Source organism: Artibeus jamaicensis, unplaced genomic scaffold (assembly GCF_021234435.1).
Source record: "Artibeus jamaicensis isolate MK-2021 breed Jamaican fruit bat unplaced genomic scaffold, CSHL_Jam_final scaffold_474, whole genome shotgun sequence".
NCBI lineage: Eukaryota > Metazoa > Chordata > Mammalia > Chiroptera > Phyllostomidae > Artibeus > Artibeus jamaicensis.
In genome coordinates this window covers 25782949-25806957 of record NW_026522046.1, presented here as the reverse complement: position 1 = coordinate 25806957, position 24009 = coordinate 25782949, and the positions used below count along the sequence as shown (strand labels likewise).

At 37.2% G+C, this 24009-nt stretch overlaps 1 protein-coding gene across 3 annotated transcripts in view; it reads left to right on the top strand.

Annotated features, from left to right (window-relative positions):
• MLF1 (myeloid leukemia factor 1) overlaps positions 1-18078 on the top strand; it is a 32748-nt gene extending 14670 nt beyond the window's left edge. For 2 of the 3 annotated variants that reach the window (XM_053658019.1, XM_053658020.1), the window contains 7 exons: positions 2729-2876; positions 8832-8873; positions 10521-10604; positions 11634-11762; positions 14441-14600; positions 16185-16323; positions 17775-18078. In XM_053658019.1, coding sequence (XP_053513994.1) covers positions 2729-2876; positions 8832-8873; positions 10521-10604; positions 11634-11762; positions 14441-14600; positions 16185-16323; positions 17775-17880 — 808 coding nt within the window. In that variant the 3' untranslated portion in view covers positions 17881-18078. The remainder of the gene's footprint in view (positions 1-2728; positions 2877-8831; positions 8874-10520; positions 10605-11633; positions 11763-14440; positions 14601-16184; positions 16324-17774) is intronic. The other variant, XM_037126378.2, reaches the window with a different exon arrangement.
• Positions 18079-24009: the final 5931 nt, after the last annotated feature.

Here is a 24009-nt window from a genome sequence, read left to right as displayed (position 1 = left end):
AATAATATTGAAAGGGAACTTTAATTAAAAAATAAAATATAAAAAAAGACTTGGAATTAGAGAAACAAAGATGAAAGAAAAGACAAACAGAAAACTAAGTTAGAAGTAACTACTGCACAAAGGTCATAGTCTGGTGAATACAAAAAAAACTAACAAAAATTCATGGTTGTATGGCTGAATAAGTTGTATGGCTGAATAAGAAAACAATCCAATTTAAAAAATGGAAAAAGGACCTGAATAAACACTTCTTCAATGAAGACATACAGAGGACCCAGAGACATGTGAAAGGATGCTTCACATTAGTCAGAATGGCCATCATAACCAAATCAACAAACAAGTGCTGGCCAGGTTGTGGAGAAAAGGAAACCCTAGTGCACTGTTGGTGGGAATGCAGACTGGTGCAGCCACTTTGGAAAACACTATGGAATTTCCTCAGAAAACTAAAAGTGGAACTGTCCTTTGACCCAGCAACTCCACTGCTGGGATTATACCCTAAGAATCCTGAAACACCAATTCAAAAGAACCTATACACCCCACTGTTCAAAGCAGCACAATTTACAATAGCCAAGTGCTGAAAACAACCTAAGCACCTATCAGTAAATGAATGGATCAAAAAATTGTGGTACATTTACACAATGGAATACTATGCAGCAGAAAGAAGGAAGGAGCTCCTACCTTTTGTGCCAGCATGGATGGAACTGGAGAGTATTATGCTGAGTGAAATAAGCCAGGTGGTGAAAGACAAATACGACATGATCTCACCGTTAACTGGACCTAATTAACAAAACAAACAAGCAAAATAGAACCAGGCACATGGAAATAAAGAACAAACTGACAGTGACCAAGAGGGGCACAGCGAGGGGCATAATGGGCAAAAGAAGAGGAAGGGTCATTAAGGAACAAGTATAAAGGACCCATGGACAAGGCAAAGGTGTTGGGGGGATTAAATGTGGGAGCTGGGAGTGGGTAGGGCAGGGGAGAGTAATGGGGAAGAAATGAGGACAACTATAATTGAATTAAAATTTTTTAAAAATTGAAAAGCAAGTTAAAGACTGGGAAAAAATGCAAATATATATCTGATAAAAGTCATGTCTAGAGTACAGATCCTTAATAAGACAAACAACCTGGTGTTTTAAATTGAACAGTCATTTTTACCAAAGAAGATATATGAATGACAAATAATACAAAATAAAGCCCAATAAGATATTATTACAACACCTCTGAAATAGCTAAAATTAAGAAGATTGACAATACCAAGTGTCAGCACGAATGTAGCACACCTGGAACTCTCAGTTCACTGTTTTATACAATTAAACACACTCTTACCATGCAATCCAGCAATCCCACTTTTAGGTATTTTACTCAAGAGAAATGAAACTATGAACACACAAAGACCAGTTCATCGATGTTAGTAGAAGCTTTATTCATAACAGCAAAAACTTAGGCACAGTTTTGTTACTTTATTGTGATATAATCATATACACATTATACAATGGACCTAGCAATAAAAATGAATGAACTCCTGATAGGTCCCCAGTAGGGGCTGTGTGAGAAGCAATCACACACTGACATTTCTATCTTTCTCCCTCCTTTCCCCTCTCTCTAAAAATAAATTTTAAAAAATCTTTTTAAAAAATTGAGAATTTAGTTACCATATGACCCAGCACCCCCTCTTCTGGTATCTCCCCTAACATTTTGAAAACTTTAATTCATAAAGATATGTGTACCTCTGTGTTTACTGCAGTATTACTGACAGTGGCCAAGGTGTGGAAATAACTGAAGTGTCCTTCAGTAGATGGTTGCATGGAGAAGATGTGGCGCGTGTATGCAATGGAATACTGCTGAGCCATAAGAAAACATGAAATACCCTCATCTGTGACAACATGGATAGATCTTGAGAGTGCTGTGCCAAGCAAATAAGTCAGATGGAGGCAGGAGAAAGCAGCCGGGGGTTGGGGATGGGCGGAATTGGGACAACTGTAATTGAGCAATAAAAAAAATGAGTCAGTTGGAAAAAGTCGAGAACCATATGATTTCGCTTAGATATGGGACATAAAACTGGAAGCAGCAAATGAACAAACAAGACAAAAACTCATAGAGACAACAGCGTGGTGGTCACTGGAGGGAACGGAGGGTGGGGGGCTGTAGTAGGGGGTAAAAGGGAGATTTGTCTTTGGGTGGTAAACAATGCAATACAGAGATGATTTATTGTACTCTTGAAACATACATAATTTTATCATCCAATGTCTCCCCAATAAATTTAATTTTAAAAAGTAAGTAATGAGCCAGCATTCTTTCTCAGTGCTGACTAGAATTTATACTGTTGACTGCCCATGCTGGTCTCCACCTGGTAGCAGAGTTTTTCAGTCTTTGTGCCATTGCCCTCAGTGCAGGTGTTTGCTAACAGACGTGTGTTACTTTATGTTTATCATTTATATTTTATAAGGGCAAGGGAAGGTATATTTTTATTATTATACATAAGTGAATTACAGTGAATAAGAAATAGAACAGTTTTGTATTTATGAATAGTAGGTCTTTATAAAGTTAATTCCATTTCCACAAATTGTATTCATGACTAGCAGGTTTTTATGAGGTAATTCTATTCTCCTCAATTGTCCTTTTGTCTCTTTTAACAAACATATTTCCTCAAAATACCTCTGTAGTATTTGCCTACTTATTGCTTAAATTCCAACATTTATTCTTACACGATTATATGTATTTTCAACAGTGATTCTTTTAATGCTCACCGAGAAAGTATGCGCCAGATGATGAGAAGTTTTTCTGAACCTTTTGGAAGAGACTTGCTTAGCATCTCTGATGGCAGAAGAAGAGCTCATGGTCGTACAGGACGTGATGATGGGGAAAATCACTTGACCGTAAGTTCTTTCTTTTAACGTTAGTGAGAAGGTCCTGTCGGAATTTGAAGAATGGTGTTACGGAAGAATATATCTATCATGCTCAGATATGGCTGGAACATATGTTATGGAAATAACTATTCTGCAAAGTGAGGGGCCTGTTGGAAAGTTGAACTCTTTCACAATGAAATGGAGCTGTGTAGCATTTCACGGTGCCACCAAAACTTTTTGGGTCATAGGGTTACATATTATAAGCCAAGCTTAAAGCATTATTTTTTATATGTATATTTGTGATTTGTCCTCACCTTAGAATTGTTCACCTGTCTTAAATTAGAACGGGCAAAGAGATATCCTTCCTATCCCTTATAACACTTTCTTTTTTTCACTTTAAAATAGAAGCCAAAGCTATAGCATGATGCTTTATCCTTATTGAACAAGGAAAATCCAGTCTTCTTCATAGTCAATTGACTTCTTCAAAGTCAATCTAAGTTTCAGAAATTTAACACTTAGATTAACTTGTAACTATATCAAAAGTCTTGGTAACTGCAATGTATTTTCATAAGTCTTGTCTGAGAGCAAAGCTAGAAGGTTACAAACATACTCAACATAAAAACAAACCTCAGGATGGTTATATATCTTAACTATTTTCTGTTTATTCCTTTTTCAGACTCAGGAATGGTAGTTCTAGAACACAAAATCCATAGGAGTTTCTATAAAGATGAATCTGCAGGTGAAATGTGGATATTTGGAACTTAGTAAGCGTTAAATCAGTCAATTAGAAAAGCTCCAGAATCTTCCATGAAAAAAGTTATATATTTTATGTTTGCAATCATCTTAAATACAGCAAAATATTTTAAGTACTACTAAGAAGTTTGATGGATAGAATTGCATTTGCAATTTAAGTGAAAGTATGTTCACATCCTTTTTTATATACATATTTACTCTATTATTCACACTCTAATTAGTTTTCTATAATTAGTGAATAGTGGTGTTCATACATATATATAAAGAGAGAGAGACTGACTTTTATCAATTTCCATTAGTGTCTAAAATTAAGATCCAGGGAAAAATTACCAAAGAGGGCAGAAAAATCAAATGTGACATTCTGAAATTTTATTTATCACATGAGCACTGAAATATCTTGAATATCTGCTATAACCAAAGCAAGGAAAGAGTACGGCTATTATACAGGGTTTTGTATTTATGTACATAAATGCGCCACTCATAGCTTTGTGAAAGAAGCAAGAAGTGACCATTTTATCCCCTCGTAAGTATAGAAAGGAGATGTGTTTTTAATTCAGCTGTAAAGTTCTTATAGAGGCTGCCTATCAACATCAGCTGTAATCTTGCTGGTCATCATCCACTGGAGATGAAAGTAAATCCAACTTTCCTGGATACCTGTGCCTAAAACAAAAATTAGAAATTAACTACAGAAGATGGAAGCCAGTGCTGCTAAGTTCGAAAAGAGCACAGCCAAGTAAACCAGAGGCTTTTCGAGCATGCTACCTCTCCTGATCTATTTGACCTATCTTTTAGGATTTTAGTTATTTAAATTTTAGAGAAAGAGGAAGGGAAGGGGAAGGAGAGGGATAGAAATACCTAGTGAGAGAGAAACGTGGATTGGTTACCTCTTATACACACCCCCCCAGGACTGAACCCACAACCCAGGCATGTGCCCTGACTGGGAATTGAACCGATAGCCTTTCACTTTGTGGAACGATGCCCAGTCAGTTTAGCCACATGGGTCAGGACAGTCTATTTGAATTTTTTAAAAGATTTTACTTATTTTTAGAGGGGAAGGGAAGGAGAGAGGGAGAGAAATATCAGTGTATGGTTGTTTCTCATGAGTCCCCCTGCTGGGAACTGGCCTGCAACCTAGGCATGTGCCTTGATTGAGAATTGAACCGCTATCCTTTGGTTCGCATGCCTGCGCTCAATCCACTGAGCTACACCAGCCAGGGCTTATTTGAACTTTTAATAAAAATGTATACAAAGCTCTTCTCTCTTTTCATGAAGTTATGTTTTAAAATGAGAGTGTTTTGATGGAGCGGTAAGAAATTATGCTGATGCTTTTAAGCATAGTAGATGAAAAATATATTTAAATATATTTAAAATAGACACCTTAATCCTTTCAAAAATATTTTTGGCCCACGTTCTGACACTTGTCATTTTCATCATCCATATTATGAGGGAAAACAGACTCCTACAGCTATGCATCAGCTATGCAGTATTCTTGCGTTCGTCTTAAGAGCATTTTTTTTCATTTCATGATTTCTTAATGGGACTAGTTTTAAGGCAGTTCTCCATTTTGGGTAGGTTAATGTTTAAAACTAAATAATTTAATATTTATATTTATTTATTCTTTAATTATAATTTATTGATTATGCTATTACAGTTGTCCCAATTTTTCCCCTTTATTCCCCTTCACTCCCCTTCACCAGCACCCTCCACTGGCTCAGGCAACCACTACACCATGTTCACGTCCATGGGTCATGCATATAAGTTCTCTGGCTGCTCCATTTCCTACACTGTACCTTACACCCCCAAGGCTACTCTGTAACTTCCTATTTGTACTTCATAATCCCCTCACCTCTTCACCCATTCCCACATATCTCCTCCCATCTGGCAACCATCAAAACATTCTCCATATTCATGATTCTGACTTTCCTTCTTGTTTGCTTAGTTTGTTTTTTTTAGATTTCAGTTGTTGATAGATATGTATTCATTGCCATTTTATTGTTCATAGTTTTGATCTTCCTAAATAAGTCCCTTTAACATTTCATATAATAATAGTTTGGTGGTGATGAACTCCTTTAGTTTTTTTGTTTTTATTGGGTTTTTTTTTTTTGGTCTGGGAAGCTCTTTGTCTGCCCTTCCATTCTAATGATAGCTTTGCAGGGTGGAGCAATCTTGGCCGTAGGTCCCTGCTTTTCTTGACTTTGACTGTGTCTTGCCAGTCCCCTCTAGCCTGCAAAGTTTCTTTTGATAAATCACTGACATTTTTATGGGAACCTCCTTGTACGTAACTAACTGGTATTCTCTTGCTGCAATTAAGACTGTCTCTATATCTTCCACCTTTGGCATTTTAATTATAATGTGTCTTGAGGTGGGCCTCTTTGCATCCATCTTGTTTGGGACTCTCTGTATTTCCTGGACTTACATGTCTATTTCCTTCACCACATTAGGGAAGGTTTCTTTCATTATTTTTTCAAATAGCTTTCCAATTTCTTGCTCTTTCTCTTCTCCTTTTGGCACCCCCATGATGCAAATGTTGGAAAACTTGAAGTTGTTCTAGAGGCTACTTACACGACCCTCATTTTTTTGGATTCTTTTTCTCTCTTGTTATTCTGACTGGTTGTGGTTTTGTTTTTTGTTTGTTTGTTTGTTTGTTTTGCTTTATTTTGCTTCCTTGTGTTCCTAATCATTGATTGGATTCCTGGCTTTATTCATTTTACTGTTGTTTCACTGTAAATTATTCTTTATTTCAATTAGTGTATCCTTCATATCTGACTAGATCTTTTTTATGCTGGGGAGGTCCTCACTAAATTTTTTCAGCATCCTTATAACCAGTGTTTTGAACTCTGTATCTGATAGATTGCTTATCTCCACTTTCTTTAGCTCTTTTTCTGGAGTTTTGATCTGTTCTTTCATTTGGGCCATGTTTCTTTGTCTCCTCAATATGGCAGCCTCCCTGTGTTTGTTTCTGTGTATTAGGTAGAGCTGCTATGACTCCCTGTCTTAGTAGTGTGGCATAATGTAGTAGGTGTTCTGTAGGGTCCAGTCACACAGCTTCCCCTATTACCCAATCGTGGGGCTCAGTGTGTGCCATTTGTTTAGGCTAACTATACCCTTCTCTTGTAGGTGAATCTTGGTTGATGTTGGCAGATCAATGGCAGAGATTTACCCAGGCCAGTCAGTTACAAAGATTAGGTGTGACCACTGACCACTAGCCTTCACCCTCTGTGGGGGATCAGCCATGCAAGGGCAGGGTCATGGTACTCCAGAAGTGATCTGTAGCTGTCCACTAGGTGCACAGGGCTTGGATTTTCACTGGTGATGCAGGCCAGGGTCAGCCCACACCCAACCTGTGCTGGGCTTGGAGATTCCCCAGGGAAAGCGAAGCTGTGAATCTAGGCTGGCTCTGCTAGTGCCCTGCCTGGGACCACTTAGCAAGAGGTACAGGGGCTGGGGTATCACTGGGGCCTCACTGAGGCCAGCTGTTGCATGTTTGGAAGGATATAAGAAGTTGTGAAGCTTGAGCCTAGACCAGCCATTCATATGGAAAAAACTACTATTAACAGCTGTAAGTTGGGAGGGATAGAGCCCGAGGGGATGTCCAGGATGAGGCAAACAGTGTTAGCCAGGTTGATGGAGTCTCAGATGTGGCAACTGCCAGCTGGCTCTGTGTCTCTGCCCTCCTTTCTGTCTGGGAAAAAGCTGTCCCCCAGCTCTTGCCTTGATGCCAGACACTTCCCTTCTGCTCTGTATGCCTTTCAGGCTGCTACCCCAGTGCTGAAGCTCAGAGGGAATGAGTCTCAGTTTTTTATGGTACTTTAAGAGGTAGTGCTTGGGACTCCAAAAGTTTCTTCCACCGACTCAGTCCCTGTTGGTTTTCGCAGCCAGAAGTTATGGGGATTTAACTTCTTGGGACTGGAGCCCTGGGCTGGGGGGCCCGGTGTGGGGCTGGGCCTCCTCACTCCCAAGATATCCCTCCTGAATTTTTATCTATCACACATGTGTGTGGGGCCAGCCTGTTCCACATCTCCACCCCTCCTACCAGTCTGGATGGATGTGGTTTGATTCCATAGTTGTCAGACTTCCATTCAACTCTATTTCTGTCAATTCGGACTGATATTGTTCTATAATCTAGTTGTAATTTTAATGTGGTTGTGTAAAGAGGTGAGCCATATTTACCTATGCCACCATTTTGTTTGGAAGTTTTTAAAATGTATTTAATTAGGCAATTTATAATGGAAGATGTGACTTCTGGACAGCTAACATTTAGATTGAGTGATGGTGCCAGAGTCAATAAAAAAGAAATAAAAAGAGGAATTTTATTGGTGTGTTCAATACAGTTTGGAATTTACTGTTGTAGATACACAATATAAGTATAAATAATTTGACATATAATTTTTAATTTAAACAATTTTCTCTATTTTTCAACATTGTTACACGAGAAGAAAATTATCTATCACTGACTATATATACCTTTCACCCAGAAATTCAAAATTTATTTTCAACATTCGAAACTCTCAAGTAATGAAAGTTTTTAATTTGTAGACATGTATTTAAAATTTTATTTTTATTCATCTGTACCTATTAAGGAGTATAATTTTTGAACTATTACACTTGATTATTCCATTTTAACATTCTGATACTTAACATTCTTTTGCCTATCAAAGACCTTAAACACTTTTAAATCTGTTTGTGAGATTCTTTCTGAAGTTTGTATTGTTTACTAAACAAATTAGTTCTTAGGAGGTATTTATTAAATTTTTTGTCAAAAATCTCTACAAATTTTTTGAAGTGTTATTAATGTAGATAAATTTTTATTTTTAATCAGTTGCAGGCAAGATTAATTGACCTTTTAAAAATATGAAATAGCTAAGCAAAGATGGTATAATCTTAATTATTGTACATTATGTTTTAATTAATGTTGGTGTGAATTTGCTTTTCCTTTGATAAATCTATGTCTTAATCTATAGCAAATACTTTTTCAACTGCCTTGAATAAATACTAGAGTAGTCATATTTAAAAGTGATATATGGCCTCCCCAATTTGTCCACCAGGCTCCCGCGAGGCTATTCAATGAACAATGAGCAGAGAATTGAAAAAAATGTATGTTGAGTTCTGTTTGATTAAAAAGCTCTGTAATTTTATTAGTGCTGAACTATGTGAGCATATAATGCATTTCTTTTTTCAAGGATTATCATGTAATAAATATCATAACCAAAATTAATTGGATTTTTTTTCTAGGCAAGGAGTTCTCTTGTGCCTTTTGGCAGTTTTGGTGGTATGGTTCGTATCATTAGACATACAAAATTATTTTTAACAGATATTTATTTTTCATTAACTCAGGCAAATTTAATTGGCATGCAATTTCACTTTTATAATGGCTTTTTAATATTTGTACTGAAAACCTGTTTCATGTATTAAATTTATTTTAGAGCATTTTGGCATCTGTTTTCTAAAGTGCTGTTAACCTATATAAAATCACTCTTCAAAAATAAAAAGGAGATTTTTGTACACGAATGAACATTCACTTGATGTACAAAAGGGACTGAAAGTTGGAGACGTGCTTATGGTGACTCTCCAAAGGGTGAAGAAGCAGCGGACTGTAGACACGCAGGCACATCTGGACAAGCCCAGATCATCTGCTTTCTGTTGGCAGTTTGTTCACGCTGCTTTTTCTTTCCCACGTCCAGATATGCCTGCTCCGCAACCAGCCCTTCTCCCACTTGTTTCTTTGGGCTTGGGTCCTAATTTCTGTGATGCTAGTTTCTAACCCACTCAAAGGCCATCTGAGGAGTAGCAGAGAATGGCATGACTTTGGAACATTTCCTATGGATGCATCTACACTCTCGTGAAAAAAACTTCTGTTTTAATTCTCTGGTGCCAGACTTCAGCCATCTGTCTCCTTAAAGTTTCACCTATAACATTTGTTCTTTCTGATGTAAGTTTTTAGTGGGAGAAATGAAGAAAAGAAGCAGTTATAGCAGGGTCATCAGTGAAACGTCAGGAAGTTCAGCAGGCTGTGGGAGCACAGAGAGAAAAAAGCCTGTAACCCTTTGGTCATGAGGGGTAAGATGTTTAGCAGTATCCCTGGCCTCTCTGCACTACACGCCAGTCATTCACCCTCCTCAACTGTGACAAACAGTATTTCCCTGGAGAATGCCCCTGGAGTCACAATGTCTCTTGACTAAGAAACCACTGTTCTAGAGGATTATTAGCTTTCCTCCTGCAAGAGTATAGTTGTGCTTCAAAGGCGTGCCCTACTGAGCCGTCAGTGCTAGGCAACAAATTCAAGGCCTATTAGTAGAGTGAGTTAACTCCTATTGCTCGGACACTACGATGGTGGAAAGGAGGGCTGACTCCACTTCTGTCAGCCACGTGGCACTGGAGGTGACCCTGGTATCTTATGCCCAAGTTTTATTTGTTTGTGTGGTGGGGTGTTAGAAGAGGGAAGAAGGAAAGATTTAAAGACTAGTCTATGCTAGAGCTATTCCAGCCCAGACTTATCATTCTGTGTTTAAATATTAACTAAATTATGTTTTGAGCAAGCTGACGAATGACATGTGTATGTATATTTGTATGTTCTTGCATGTACAGGGTGAGGCAAAAGTAGGCTTGTGGTTCTTACAGAAAATAATACATAGTTAATAATACAAGAAGAAGCTGTTTTGATGCAATTGTATGTTTGTGTATATATGCTTGTATTTATAGTATTATGGCCTCCTAATCATTTTTAAGTTGGCCGTTTGGGATTTTGTGTATTCTTTAATTCTTTCTTTAACAAATCATTTTCATCATACAGTCTTTAAATTATCTTTGTTTGGACAATTACTGCATGAGATCCTGCTGCATAACTTGAGAAACAAAATTTTGGAAAGGTTGGTTTGTTTCTTTTGTGTTATAGTTAATAACATACTTCTTAATGCCCTGTAGCGTACAGATGTCAACCCTTTTCAGGCCATGGACCGAATGATGTTAAATATGCGAAACAGTGTGCAGGAATTACAAAGAAACTTTGTAAGTACTAAAAAAATGGATGGGAACATTGTTTTCAGTTATCGGCACCAAATTTTAAAGTAGCCTTCAAACTCTTTTTAACCACAGTACAAGTAGTTGAAAAATACATCTTATATCATGATCCTGAATATACCTGAAAAATATTTCATGAGAAAATGATCATAACATTTACAATATGTGCTGATATTTTCTATTTTATTTAATATTTTCAAAATCTTGGTCACAACCCACAATATTGGTTTCACAACCTACAAGTTTAAAAAATAGCATTAATTTTCAAAATGAAAAAAATGCAACCTCAGAAGAATTTGTTCTGCTGAAGGTCACTGCTGTAACTGAACATTTTATATGAATTTAGATTTTTTTATTACTTTATAACATGTCTACTTAAAAGGAATTGTGTCATCTAGGAAGTTAAGTTTGGGTGTTTAAGAAAAAAATCTGACAATAGAAATCTCAGGTATGATGTTCAGACATTGGATTGGATTCATATAGTCCAAATACTTATTAAAAACATACTAAAACTCTTACTTTTCTGCTCATAATATTAATGTCAAAACAGTAACTTGAGTTGATATGAAACAGATCCATATTATTTTAGTCATCTAATTTGAAATCTAAGGATCATTTCAGAGCAATTTTAGTAATGCAGCAAACTGGTACCCACAGGAGGTATAAACTCTTGGTATATACTGATTGGTTCAACATGGGCAAGTTGGCACACAAGCATCAACCACTGACTCAAACTATCATGGCGTCTACAATGTATTTAAATCTAAGCCGAAAGTCTTAGGTCCCAAAGACTTAAGAATCTTCGGGTGAATCACGTATTACTCCTCGAGAGGACAGCGGAAACTGGTGGCTAAGATGGAAGGAAGTTAGGCCCTTCCTGGGGTGCCATTGGACATGCCGTACTGATGGTGCAGTGTCCTTCCTAGAACTTCCAGTCAGTGTGGTTACTTACTTGAGTTCTCTGACACCAACTCTTCATTTGACTAAACTCTCTGGATTTACAACTTATATTTCTAGGATCACCTTTCAATGGATCCAAATGGACATTCGTTTACTTCTTCCTCAGTTATGACTTATTCCAAAGTAGGAGACGAACCACCCAAGGTTTTCCAGGCCTCAACTCAAACCCGTCGGGCTCCAGGAGGAGTGAGTGTTTTCTAAGCATTCTTAGAGCTTTATAAAGTTGTGGGAAAGTAGAGCGCCTATGCCAAATGCTAATTATTAAAATCCAACCTGGTACTCGGGGTGTGTGGAGCGGAGAAGACCCACGTTACTGTGAAGAACAATTAAGCATTTCTTGTCTCCCCAATCCCACGTTTTTTCCATGTAACTATCTATTGATGTGTAGTACCTTTACATGTTGACAGTTACGTAGACACTGAAAGGAGTCTATGTTTCATAAAATAAGTGTCTACTTTTAATATATTATATTTGAAGTAAATATATTTTTTCAACTCATGAAATATTACAAGTAGACAGAAAGGATATAAAGAATCGTATGATATTCCTTTCACCCAGTTTAGTCAAATCACATTTTTCTTTTTTTTTCTGGGTTTTTTATTGTTGTTCAAGTACGGTTGTCTCCATTTTCCTGATGCCACTTTCTCCTGCCCCACCCACCCCCACTTCCCACCCTCAGTCCTCCCCACCTTTGGCTTTGTCCACAGATCCTTTATATGTGTTCCTTGATGACCTTTGCCCTTCTTTCCCATTATCCCCCCCACCTTCCAGTTACTGTCAGTTTCTTCTTTATTTCAATGTCTCTTGTTCTATTTTGCTTGCTTGTTTGTTTTGTTGACTGGGTTCCACTTATAGGTGAGATTATATGGTATTATTCTTTTGTCACCTGGCTTATTTCACTTAGCATAATGCTCTCCAGATCTGTCTATTCTGTCATAAAGGGTAGGAGCTCCCTCTTTCTTTCTGCTGCATAGTATTCCATTGTGTAAATGTACCTCAGTTTTTTGATACACTCACTTACTGATGGGCACTTAGGTTGCTTCCAACACTTGGCTATTGTAAATTGTGCTGCTATGAACAGTGGGGTACATAGGTTCCTTTGGATTGGTGTTTCAGGATTCTTAGGGTATAATACCAGCAGTGTGATCACTTGGGCAAAAAGCAGTTCTATTTTTAGTTTTCTGAGGAAATTCCATAGTGTTTTCTACAGTGACTGCACCAATCTGCATTCCCACCAATAAATAGTGCACTAGGGTTCCCTTTTCTCCATGATCTCACCAGCAGTTATTGTTTGTTGGTTTGCTTATGATGACCAGTGTGCAGTGGTTCCGTATTTGCTTTAAGCGGCCTCTTTTTTATTTTCTTTGGAAGCAAAAACTTTGCAGATGCAGTCAAAGCTTCCAGTACACTCTGCCCTCCTGATCCCATTTCCTTTTCTCCCCCTCAAAGAGAGCTGTTTTCTTATATCTGGAATTTATTGTTCTTATGCATGTTTTTACAATTTTATTACATGTGCTTCATTAACAATATAAGGAATTATTTTCAAGTTTCTAAACTTTGTATAAATGGCTTCACATTGCATGTCCTCTGCTACTTGACTTTGCTCAATGATATGCTTCTGAGATTTAGTCAAGTAGATATGTGTATGTCTGGTTTCTTTGCCTTCTTAACAGTATCCAAAATATGAATATACCACAGTTTTAAAATCTATTTTTCTATTGATAAGTAATGAGGTATTTCTAATTTTGTTATTTATTCATATTTAAACATGTCTCTTTGTGCAAGGGGTCTAGGAATAGTATTGTTGGTTTGTAGGAGATTTGTGTCATTTTCATTGGAAATTACTAAGTTACTCTCACAGCTTCCACCAACTCTGGTATGAGAGTTCTCATTTCTCCCTATCTTGGTTAGTACTTATATTTAAAAAAGTAGATTTGCCTGTCCCAGTGATGTGAGTGGTTCATTTTTTTAGTTCTTACATATAAGGTATGCCTGTTAATCATGCTTTTGCAAGTGCAGCTAATTCATCTCAGATGTTGTAATTTCACCTTGTTGTAAGTGACATGCTTCTTAAATGGAAACAGAATATAAATGAGATATCCCACAGCAAACCATGTTAGCAGTTTGGGGCTATCGTCGATATTCTAATAATCCATAGGGTTCATAGGTGGGAGTCATGAGATTCAATCGCGTCGACGTGCCTGCTGAGTCATCACTTGCTGTCACTCGCAGGCACGTTGCTGGACGCTTCCCATCTGTTCCGGCACATGTGCAACGGCAGTGTAGAAGGCACTGCGCTTTGTTTCATTGCTTTTCTTTGTTCTTGTATTTATTACACTTTTGAAAAGGTTAAATTGTATTGGTTCTGTTTGTCCTGGGCATTTTAATTTCAAGCAGTTCAGGAAAGATCAGCACTATTACCATAATTTTACTGCAGGTTGGTAGTGGAACTGAGTATCCATTACTTTTATACCAGTAGAGTTATTGTTTATTTTTACTTGAGGGTCTTATTCTTATAGTGAGTAGTCCCTGAGGAGTTTAGAATTATATCCATTCTCTCTATGTTTAAATAGTAGTTAATTTTTGCCTCGGTTGGTGTGGCTCAGTGGATTGAGTGCTGCCATGTGAGCCAAAAGGTTACTAGTTCAATTCCAGGTCAGGGCACATGTTTGAGTTGCAGGCTGGGTCCCCAGTTGGGGACATGTGAGAGGCAACCAATCAATGTATCTCTCACACATCAATGTTTCACCCCTGCTCTTTCTTCACCCCTTCCCATCTCTCAAAAAATAAGTAAATAAAATGTAAAAGAAAGATAATAATAAGTAATAGTAATAATAAGTAATTTTTATTTTTTACTTTTACAGATAAAGGAAACTAGGAAGGCATTGAGAGACTCTGACAGTGGAGTAGAAAAAATGGCCATTGGCCATCATCTCCATGACCGAGCTCATGTCATTAAGAAATCAAAGAACAACAAGACCGGAGATGAAGAGGTCAACCAGGAGTTCATCAATATGAATGAAAGTAAGTTATTGCAGAAGATGGCATTCCTCCTCTTAAAGTCAAAGCAGCACCTGGTGCTGCTGGACCTTAAATGTGTTTCATAGAAACATTTCATAAAATGTCAGTTTGAGGTAGTTTATGAATGTGTATGCAATACTTTAACAAAGTAATGTAATTTTGATTTCATAATTCACAACAGATCTGTTTTTATAGTAATTTTTGGTAATGCTCAGTATCATTTATTTTTTTCTATTTGGAAAATGGAATATTTTGAATTGTTATTTACTAAGATTAAGTAAGCAAAATGGGTGTTAAATATTTCTTATTTTCAAAGAAGTACATTTGAAAAGTATAAGAAAACATAAAGAAGAAAATTAAAATCATCTGTAATCTCAATTTTAAATATTGAATGTATTTCTCTTTAATAATTTCATGTATAAATAAATATACCTACTTTTTAAAAGTTAATATTTTACTATCTATATAATTTATATTGTGCTTATTTTAATTCTCCATTATGATTGTGAACAGTCATCTATATTTTTCAAAAGCATTCTAAATGGCTACCTAAAAATTTTATCATGAATATGCCATAATTTATTTAAAAGTTTCTATATTGTTGGATATTTAAGCTTTTATGTAGATAAAATTGTAATATCTGGTATTGTTAGAAATATATATTATAAATATATAGCATATCATGTGTATATCAAGTAAATCTTCTCAACTGTCTAGATTTTATATTCATTCTTGAAGAACTTGTCTTTCCTGTATCATAACTTTTATCATTGTTGTTTTTAAGTTATATTCATCTCCTGTTTTCAGAAAATATCCTGAATAAATATATTTTATCATAGTAAAGGGTTTGAATTATTGTATAATTTTAGAAAAAGAATATCTCTTAGGGTTGGAGTTTGATAAACTTATTCTTGTGTAATTAGATGGAGGCCACAATGTCTTAACCTTTCTGTAATTTTAACCTCTGTAATTATGTCACGTTGAAATATGTACAGAATACTTCGCCATAATTAACATGTTGAAGAAAAATTTAGTGAAGGGATACATTATGATAAAGATAATCTGAAAGAATGAATGTTGTCATTTACCTATTGCTGTTATTATGGAAGGTAGATTACCTATTTCATAATAACATAAGTTGACAGTCAAGGTGGGAGACTTGCCTTCAGACACTGACAACAGAAGTGTATGAGGCTAAAGTGACATAGGAAAATGGTAAGGTTAATAGGAAGTGCTGGCCACAGGTGGAGTGTTTACTTGCCGAGAAAAAGATGATCACTACGGGAAACCCAGTAATAAAGACTGTACAAGTCAGTGAATTGGGTCAAGCGCTCCACTGGGTAGAGTAATATGATATGCAGGCAGGTACGTGAGAAACCAGATCATCCAAAACAAAATTGTCAGGAGGAACAAACAGAAAAGGCGATATCACCCTGAGTCAGAACCTTTATAGCTGAAGCAGTTTTCTGCCTCCACCTTGAGGTTAGGCTGATGGACAGATCAGGGTAGTGTGACGTGCCTGGGGAGCAAGGCATTTACTGACAATTGTGCCTTAACACTTGCCCTTTGTTTCAATACTGAGTGTAGGTGATGCCCATGCCTTTGACGATGAGTGGCAAAATGAGGTTTTAAAGTACAAACCGGGGGGACGGTGGCGCAATCTGGAAAACACCAGGGTGCGGAGCGCTGGGCATGAGGATTCAGGATTCCGAGAACTTAAAAGAAGGTAAACATTATTTCTAAAATAAATGCTGTTCTTTTAAGAAGACTTAGGAAAAAAAGGTTATGTAATTTTACCTCTGTCATCAAGAAGTTCCCATGAACATCCTAGCGGTTTGTTGTCAACAGTATCTTTTGTGAAAGATGTAATTTTACATTATGTCTGGGTATACCACACAAATTTAATTTTATGCCTAAAAACAATACTATTTCTGGCTTACATGATTAGTAACTCACTTCAGATTATCCTTCAGAAGATAAGGGCTGAATTCTCCAAGGAACAGTGACGTGCTACAATGTAGTTTTCTTGTGAAACAGATTTCAATGTGGATATACAGTAGGTGGAAGTCACATTTTGCGTCAGGTAAAGACACTGGTATCAAGAGAGGTGATAAAGGCTAAAGGACTGTATTTGAAAGGCTTAACAAAAGTTTCCTAATCAGTCAAAAAGCAGTATTTAATAAAAGTCTAAATGTACTTTTAGACACTTGTTTATTCATCCTTTGGAATTACCTTTGGAATAGCTGCGAAGTATAGCTGTTTAGTGTATGAGTGTTTAGCATTTAGTGTATTTTCTAGAGGCGCGATTTAAATTTGGGTCTCTGGGTGTGGGAATGGAGAACACGATACCTAATTCCTATTGAAATTACACGTGCATGAGAGAGAGACCTCAACAGGCCTTGAAACAGCAGGCCTGCTGGGGGTATAGGAGGGGGGTCCCATGCATAGGGCGGAAGGCTTCACACAGCCGGTGGGGGGCCAGGGGTTATTAAATAAATCAGAAAGTCTGTGCAGAATTCTATGTGCTAGCATCTTTCATTTTAAAATACTTGTTTAGGAGTTTAGAGCCCTAATATTTACTATGGAAAATCTGCTCCCATATTAACTTTAGATAATATTTGTCCCACTTTAAAAAGTTTGTTGATCAAAACCTAACAGTGATAAGACTGACTACGAAATCCAGGTGCCAGTAAAAGAAAGCATGTCCTTGGTAGATGATCTCTAAATCTATGGTCCTATGAGGTGCATTTTCTGTAAACTAGTAAAACCATGTGGCAGAACTTTCTGAAATGATGTTCTATAAGGATGAAATGTTATGTATCTGTCCTGCCCCAAAATGTAGCCACATGTCGCTATTGAGTCACATTTTAAATGTGGCCGGGACACTGAGAAGCTGAATTTTTAATTTTTATTTTAATTAATTTAAATATAAGTGATATGGCTACCACGTTGGGCAGCATGGTCAAAACCCTACATGGTGAAATCTTTCTCAGGAAAGCAGCTGCCACTTCCTTAAATGTTAGGCGAAATAGTCCGCCATGTGTTTTTCAAAGCCATTAAGGAACTGTTAAGATAAATCTGTGCTTAACTCACAGTGGTTTTAAACATGTTTGCATTGATTTGTAAACCATTGACCATTTAAAAAATGGTATTAATGTTCGTATGTACATTTCTCAGGGAGAAACCTCATCAAAGTCCAGCCATTGAATATGGAAGAAGAGCAAATGCTTTTGTGGACAAACTCAACATCAAAGGCTCACCTGTGAAAATCAACAAAAAATAAATAGCCTTGCATTTGAAGTGTTTAGTTGGGTTGTTTTAACAGAGAAAATAATGGTGCTGGGTAATACACATAAGACCAATCTCTTGTCGTTAAATCAATACTGTACTTTGCAATTTTCTTCTGATATCTCAGTGTAATGGAAGTGCTAGCTTTATAATTGTCCCTACTGGAAGAATAAAACTTTGATTTTCAACAACATGGCAAAGTTGTCAAACATTCTATCAAACTCTACTTTAAAACATACTGTTTTTAAAGTCCACATGCTTGATTTTGCTTTTCCGGTTATTTTCTGATTGGCTAGGTATTCTTTTATACAAGATTGAATGTGGAGCTAGTTTTATATAATTAGTTACAAGAAAGTTCAGTTGTGCCCTGGCTGGTGTAGCTCAGTGGATTGAGTGTGGGCTGCGAACCAAGGTGTCGCTGGTTCAATTCCCAGTCAGGACACGTGCCTGGGTTGTAGGCCAAGTCCCCACTTGGGGGCACATGAGAGGCAACTGTACATTGATGTTTCTCTCCTTCTCTTCCTCTCTCTCTAAATATAAATAAAAATAAAATTTAAATTGTTTTAAAAAAAGAAAGTTAAATTGTTAAAGTGGTCTTGATTTTTACTAACACTACACTAGAGTCATGCTAATAAAGGTTAAAATTATTTAGCTCAAATGTTATGTGTTGTAATGCCAGCTAGCATAGAGCTTTTTTTATTTTTATTTTTATTTATTTATCTTTAGAAGGGAAGGGAAGGAGAGAAGGAGAGAAATATCAATGTATGGTTGCTTCTGGTGCATCCCCTGCTGGGAACTGGCCTGCAACCCAGCCATGTGCCCTGACAGGGAATCGAACCATGATCTTTTGGTTCGCAGGCCCGTACTCAATCCACTGAAGCTTCACCAGCCAGGGCAAGAGTTTTTTAAAGATAAAGCAAAACTATACTAGTGCTGTCTTATGAGAAATTAGTTATTATTTTGATAAAGAAAATAAAGAATCAAATAGTTTGTTTTAAAGAAATATTTTCAATTGCTAATTTTTGTGAATTTCCTTCTTGTAGTTTTTTATATAGTATTTTTTGTCCTATATTCTTAACGTTTATTAGACTTTACATTGACCTTTCTGTGTAACTTCTCAAGATGGCATATTTCCACTCTCCTGTCTTACAAACAGCTTAATCTGTCTCTGTGGTTAACACTCTAAAGTCAGAGTGTCCTTGAAGAGAGTGTCCTGCTCAGCCTTTCTGTGACATTTAGAAAAATGCATTTGGTATTCTGCAAACCCGAATGACTGATTGTCTCAAAATTTCTTAGACAGGTGATGTGTGTGTTTGAGCAAGGTATTTAATAATTCAGTTGTTCCCTTTTTAATTATACCATTTACAAAGTCAGCTCTAGCGTTTTTATTCTAGAATTCAAACATTAATTTGTTTTGATAAAAGTTAGGTTTGAACTTTATTAGAATCTAAAACTTTATCCCTTATGTCTTTGTTGTGTCAAGAGGAAAAATAAAGCAGAAAGTCCACTATCGCTCTACAATTCAAATAGCGTCCTTTTTTTGCTTGGGAGGTAGAATCATGTGATTGCGCTCATACTCTTCTAGTGTCTGCATTGTCTCTTGTTAATGTTACTAATCATTGTTTCATGCTTCTAATTAGTCACTAAGATAAGGTGCATATGTATCAATTTTTATAACAAAAAGTGCACAAGAATTAAAGATGTTTAAATTTTTTCTTTTCTACACACTTTAGTGTTCATAACATACTATAACAATTGGGTGATTGTTGTAAGGCATAAATTTTAAAGAACACTTTTGTAGAAATTCATTTGATAGAGTAAAACCTCGAGAGTAGACACTATAATGAAACTCCTTTTGCCTAAATCATTATATTCATGATAACTGAAATCATTATATTCAAATATGAAGGTACTTTCATAAATAATTGTACTTAAAACAGTATAACTTCTGTGCATCATATAGTAGTTTGAGAATTCATGGACACTTTTCCTCCTAGTTTGTTTACCATTAAAATTAAATAAAAATTGAAGTAAATATATGTATTTCTTATCCCACAGTGCTTCCTAAAGGGCCACTAGACATACAGAGATTAAATGTCAAATTTTTTTACATTCGCATCATGCTGACATTGTCTTTTTTCCAGAATTTATTTTTACCATAGTGCAGAAGTCAACCAGCATCAAAAAGAAGGCCCTCTGTGGCTTGCAGTTCGCATATTGTATTATTTTTCCTTAATGGGCAACATTGATCTTTTTGGAGCTCTGGGTCTTCTGGGAATGCAAGGATATTAACAGTTTGGTGGGTGTGGCCTTAATAATAAGGCTGAGTTGCATACTTAGGCTCCTTGCCACTTGAAAGGTTTTCCTGGTGCTGGCAAGTCCCAGTGATAAGTTTCCATGACCTTCATGACTCCACTGTCCTGTACTGTCACAGGGCAATTTGGGGAGCACCTTGGGGTCCAAAGGTGTTGTGCACGTGGCAGTATGACGGGATTTAGAGGTGGGGCCTTGAGAGCTGATTAGGTCAAGAGGGTGGAGCCCTCAAAGCGGGGAAATAGTGACTTCAGGAAGTAGTCTCGGAGAACTCACTTGCTCTTTCTCCCAGGTGAACACTAAGTGAAGTTATTGCCTTTGAACCAGGAAGTAGTTCCTCACCCAACTTCAAATTTCCTGGCCTTGCTCTTGAACTTCCCAGCCCCCAGAACTATGTGAAATTTCTATTGTTTATAAGCCACCCAGTCTAGAGTACTTTTGTCACAGCAACCAGAAGGAACTAAGATAGTGGTCCCAGGCTGATCAGGCTAGGACAGTTGGGAGATTCTACTGAGGCCTGACCTGGACTGCAAAGAACAGGACCTTCACTGCGGTGAAAATGTACGTATCTAACACTTCCTACGGCCCCTTTTACATAGGTTTGCAGTGATCTGCATTCTAATGATGTCACGCGGGGTTTGGGGGTTCTCAGATTTCGTGTCCTCTGGTGAATTTTGCTTTAAACCCCATTTGCCACCTTCTGTCTGACTTCCCACCATCTTATATTATTTGTTCATGAAAATGTACTTCAGGCTTGCCTTCGTATGAGAAGTTCGCTTTGGGAGCATCCTTCTGCCCACGCATGTTGCCTTCTAACCACAGGTTTCTCAGGTCAGTAGTCAGCCTGAGACGGACAATGCCCCACATTCGACAGAACACCAGGCAGCTCTTCATGGGCTTGTTGGCTGATAGATTTGCATTATCTCGGGCATAACTTCAGCAAGGCCTCGCAGTGACCACTTTGGGGAACTGTGGCATGTCGAAGACTTTCCCTTGAGAGGCCCATTAGAAGACTGCACCAAAAAATACAGCCAAAGCCTCCATGTCATTTATCTGAAGACAAACACTTTGTTTCTGTTGAAGCTGCCTATCTTCTATTTTCATGCTTCAGGGCTTTTTAACTCTACAGCTTATAGTTAAACTCTCTTCTTGAGGAGGGAAAGTAATTAGACTTTTACATGGATACTCCCATATTTGAATTGTTAAATTAATGAAACAAGGAGGCCATTAGATCGAAGTGGCTTTCATGCCTCAGTAGCCCCTGGGAGCAAAGCAAAACCTGAGCCTGTAATGGCTCAAAGTGAAGAAATTGAAACCTAAAGACACCCAATCACAAACAGCCAAATAGGCTTTCCTAAGTAAGGCAACAGGTTAAGCTACAGCCAGTCGAAGACTTTCACTGCTTTGCTTTTGCCTCCTTGTAAGTCTTTCCCCAGCTGCCCTTGGTGGAGAGCTGCAAATCACTTACGGATTGATGCTGCCCATTGCAATCGATTTTGCTCCAACAAAAATATGCCTTAGTTTATCTTTTATCAGTGCAAAGCTTGCTCTAGCTAGCAAAATTTATCTACATTTTAGCTAAATTTAGTTTTTCAGATCCTCAGTTAACTTTTCAAAACCTTAGAAATGTTAACCCTTAGATACTTGGACAATTTCTAAGTAAAAGTGATACAAATCTTTGGTTACTAAAGATAGTTTCAACTTGTCTTCATTTTTATGCTTTATATGATGACTATGAATTGCTCACTGTGCAAATAGGTGGGTGATATATTTTATATTTTACCTCTTTATAACTTAAAAGAGGTAATCTATAATGTGTACTCATAAAAATTGAGCTAAACAGTGGTTCATTTTCTGTCTTTCCATTTTTTATGTGGAGAAAACAAAAATTGACTACTTTGGTTAAAAGTGGTATTAAAAATAATTCAGAATAGCCCTGGCTGGTGTAGCTCAGTGGATTGAGCACAGGCCTATGAAGCAAACAATCGCTGGTTCGATTCCCAGTCAGGGCACATACCTGGGTTGCAGGCCAGGTCCCTAGGAGGGGACACATGAGAAGTAACCACACACTGATGCTTCTCTCCCACTCTTTCTCTTTCCCTTCCCCTCTCTCTAAAAATAAATAAAATATTTAAAAATAATAATTCAGAATATACTTGGTATAATTATAGGAAAACAGATAATGAGTATGAATTTTTACTGAAGGGAATTTTAAAGTAGTAATTTCAATGTCAATTGATACATTTTTATTTAACATAATTATCTTAAAATTAAAGTAAAAAACAATATTACTATTTACATAATTATGTATTTAATTTATATATTTTAGACATACATATAAAGATTTAAATACTTTAAAAGTCTATAAGTGAAAAAGTTTAAAGTTATAGTCAATGTTAATGGATTTATCAAAGCAGCTCATAAACCCTTTATTGCAAATTACATGGATATGCAAAGAGTGCATTCAAAATTCATCATTGAGACTTTGATTTTCTTCTTGTCCCTTGTGATTTTCTCTGATTTCTATTCACTTGGTCTCATTCATTCATGTAACGAATGCTTACTGAGCACTCTGCACATGCAAGAGGATACAGCAGTTAACAAAACCAAAGCATGTCCTTACGGAACTGACATTCTCACTGGTAGTCAGACAATAAACAGGTATCTAAATGTCTGGATATGTCTAAGAAATGCTCTGCAGGTAATTGAAGTAGCATGAGAAGACAGAGGAACTTGCTGTTTTGGAAGAGTTGGTCAGGGAACATCTCACCTAGAGGCTGTTTGAACAGAGAGCAGAAAGTAAGTGGAAAAAGCTGGTGCCTGGGGAAGAGCATGCACTCCGGTCATGGGAGGCTAAGCAAAGAGGCCAAAGTGGCTGGAGCAACAGAGCAAGGGAAGCAGAGCTACACTGTCAGCTGCTCAAGCAGAGCCCTGCAGCTGGGTGCTTACTCTGACAAGGAGGGGAAGTTGTTACAGAGGTCTTTTAATCAGTTATGAAAAATTTCAAACCTACACAAAAGTAGAGATAACAGCAACAATGAATTCACTGGATGGAGTGTTGCTTAAAGGGATCCTTTAGTTACTGTGTTGACAATGGGAAGAAGGCCAACAAGGACTATTGCAGTAATTCTGTCGAGGTGTCAGGGCTTGAGAGGTGAGGAGAAGGGGCAGGTTCTGGATCTGTTTTTGAAGGTAGGGCCTATATCATATGCTAACTGATTAGGAGTGTCAGAGTGCCATCAAAGTGACTTAACATTTTTGGTATGGGCAATCAACGTTGTTCCCGTTTATACAATGAAGACTGCGGAAGTGTTTGGGAGGAAGACCAGAAGATCTCTATTTTGGACATATTAGGTTTGAGATATCACTAAGAGACTCAAGTGGAATTATTAAGAATACTGTCTTCCTTGGGCTGGGCATATAACGTTCAACATCAAACAATGACAGAATATATTGTAATGAGAAAATGCACAAATAATTGATGGGTCATTATTTCCCCACATTCTTTTCTGGTCAGTTCCTACAATATTTTTTTTTATTTGTATTAGCATAGATAACAATTTTGCATTTTTTCACTTAAATTCTGCTACAAACATTTCTCCACATTGCTGTATCAGCAAAACATTGACGTTTAAAGACTGCATCTTTCTGGAAGTATGCAAAAGCCCAGTTAGTGCCGACAGCACTTTCTCTTCCTAGTCGGCAGATGGCGCCCGGGAAGCAATTGGAGCCGCTCAGCTCAGAGATCCGGAAGCTCCTCCCTCTTTCCCTTCTTTTCCTCCCTCTCGTCCTTCACCCCGGAAGTGTTCGT